This window comes from Nestor notabilis, unplaced genomic scaffold, assembly GCF_000696875.1.
Source record: "Nestor notabilis isolate BGI_N333 unplaced genomic scaffold, ASM69687v1 scaffold24920, whole genome shotgun sequence".
Taxonomy (NCBI): Eukaryota; Metazoa; Chordata; class Aves; order Psittaciformes; family Psittacidae; genus Nestor; species Nestor notabilis.
This window is the reverse complement of record NW_009910120.1, coordinates 6,567-8,593: the sequence shown is the minus strand read 5'-3', so window position 1 is coordinate 8,593 and position 2,027 is coordinate 6,567. Positions and strand designations below refer to the sequence as shown.

Here is a 2,027-nt window from a genome sequence, read left to right as displayed (position 1 = left end):
CCTGTGTCCAACCTGGCCTTGAACACTGCCAGGGATGGGGCAGCCACAGCTTCTCTGGGCACCCTGTGCCAGCGCCTCAGCACCCTCCCAGGGAAGAGCTTCTGCCTCAGAGCTCATCTCAGTCTCCCCTCTGGCAGGTTAAAGCCATTCCCCTTGTCCTGTCCCTACAGTCCTTGGTCAAAAGCCCCTCTCCAGCTTTCTTGTCGGCCTCCTTTGTTAAATGTAAATGAAGCATTTTGGATCCCTCTGTCGTATGCTGCTTTTTGAGGGTCATTGCAATTTGCTGGCCCTTTCTTGAAGAGCCCCATGCAGAACTGGCATCGCTGTATGGACTGGTCTGACGTCAATCCACCCATGTCTTGTCTCCCTTGGATTTGCAGGATGATGACTTTGTGACCCGGGATGACTTTGATGACACTGACCAGCTGAGGATAGGAAATGATGGCATTTTCATGCTGACTTTCTTCAGTAAGTGCATGGGGGAACTTCCTCTTTTTCAGGCAGTGACCCAAAGTAGCTGGAGTTATTTTCACACTTAGGTTTATGTAGCACCAGGGAAAAGCTGTGTGCAAAGTTTTTATGCTTTCTTTAATGTGGAATATGAAGAGGACTTGACCTGCTGCTTTTCTCCTGCTTTCTCAGTGGCATTCCTCTTCAACTGGATTGGATTTTTCCTGTCTTTCTGTCTGACTACTTCAGCTGCAGGACGATATGGGGCCATTTCTGGGTTTGGTCTGTCTCTTATTAAATGGATCCTTATTGTCAGGGTAAGTCGTGCAGTGCAAACCCATGCACATAGACACTTTTTCCCTAGCTCTGTTTTATCCCCCTTACACTGAAATTAGCTGAAGTGGATGGGAGAAGCCCGCTGGTGCCCTCTGGTGCGACATGCCTGCGGCACAAGCAGGAGGGGATAGGAGGAAGCACACTTCTCTCTTTTATTTCCATATAAACTCGGCATATCCGGGCTGATAAAACATCCACTGTGCTCCATCCTGCTGGATCACACAAGAGAGGAAGGGGATGACTGGTCAGAACTAGTTTCTTTTATGGGAGCCTGGACGCAAAGAAAGGCTGACTTAGCATTTCGAAAACTTGGAGGAGGAGAAACAGGAACTGTGCTAGGGAAAAGCAAAAAGGGATCAAGATGTGCTGATGCTGGAAGGAATTGGGGGAAAAGAAAGCCCAAGTATTTTTTGGAGGGACTGGGAGAAAATGTCTCTATGAGGAAAGCTCATTTGGAGCCTGCGGAAAGGTGGTGTCTGTGAAAATGGCACACAGGCATCCCAGGGTGGGAGTTTGAATTTCAAGCAAAAAGGCTCATTAGCTGTGCATCACTAGGGAGTGTTGGGCTGTCACTTCATGCCTGATCTTTTGGGGCTTGGAATTAGAATTTGTCAGTACAACATCTGTTGACTTTTCCTGTAGGAAGTGGAGCTTTTTGGGGTCACCTGGTACCAATGAATTAAGAGCTGTATGCTTGATTAAGGGGTGTGACAGCAGTAGGTGACCTTACCTGTGGATTTGATTTAAACTCTGATAACAAGCTTATCTTTTGTTAGGATTTAAAACTTGAACAGAATGAAAACAAAACCCTGCTGTATTTACCACCCACTGACACAGTGAGCTTCAGTGCTCTGACAGCATCAGTGCCTTTCAGTCAATGGGCAGTAATTTTCCCAATAGAAAAGCTTGTCAGAGAGTTCCACATGTCTGGGATTTCTCTTTCAACTGGACTTTTGTTTTCAACCTTACAGTGTAATTAATGCACTGCTGCAGACCTGGTCTTCCCTTTCAGAAACTGCAGCTGTGGTTTACAAGCGTCAGAGACATAAGGGAAAATAGGAGTATTTACCCAGTCGTGTCTTTCTGCTCGAGTGGTTGCAGGAGTTTATGGCTGGGTATTGTTCTGTTCCATTCACCTGGGGTGTGTGGAAAAACCTGAAATGAGTCTGTGGAGGTGGCTTGTTCCCTGCAGGCAGTGCAGCTCGTGCAATGTGGCCTTCTATGAAGTCTCTTCAGTGCAG

At 47.1% G+C, this 2,027-nt stretch overlaps 1 protein-coding gene across 1 annotated transcript in view; it reads left to right on the top strand.

Moving 5' to 3' along the window:
• NDFIP1 (Nedd4 family interacting protein 1) overlaps positions 1-2,027 on the top strand; it is a gene marked incomplete at its 5' end in the record, with an annotated part of 7,087 nt that overhangs the window by 2,256 nt on the left and 2,804 nt on the right. Inside the window, 2 exons of the mRNA XM_010024502.1 lie at positions 381-468; positions 643-767. Of these exons, the coding sequence (XP_010022804.1) occupies positions 381-468; positions 643-767 (213 nt within the window). The remainder of the gene's footprint in view (positions 1-380; positions 469-642; positions 768-2,027) is intronic.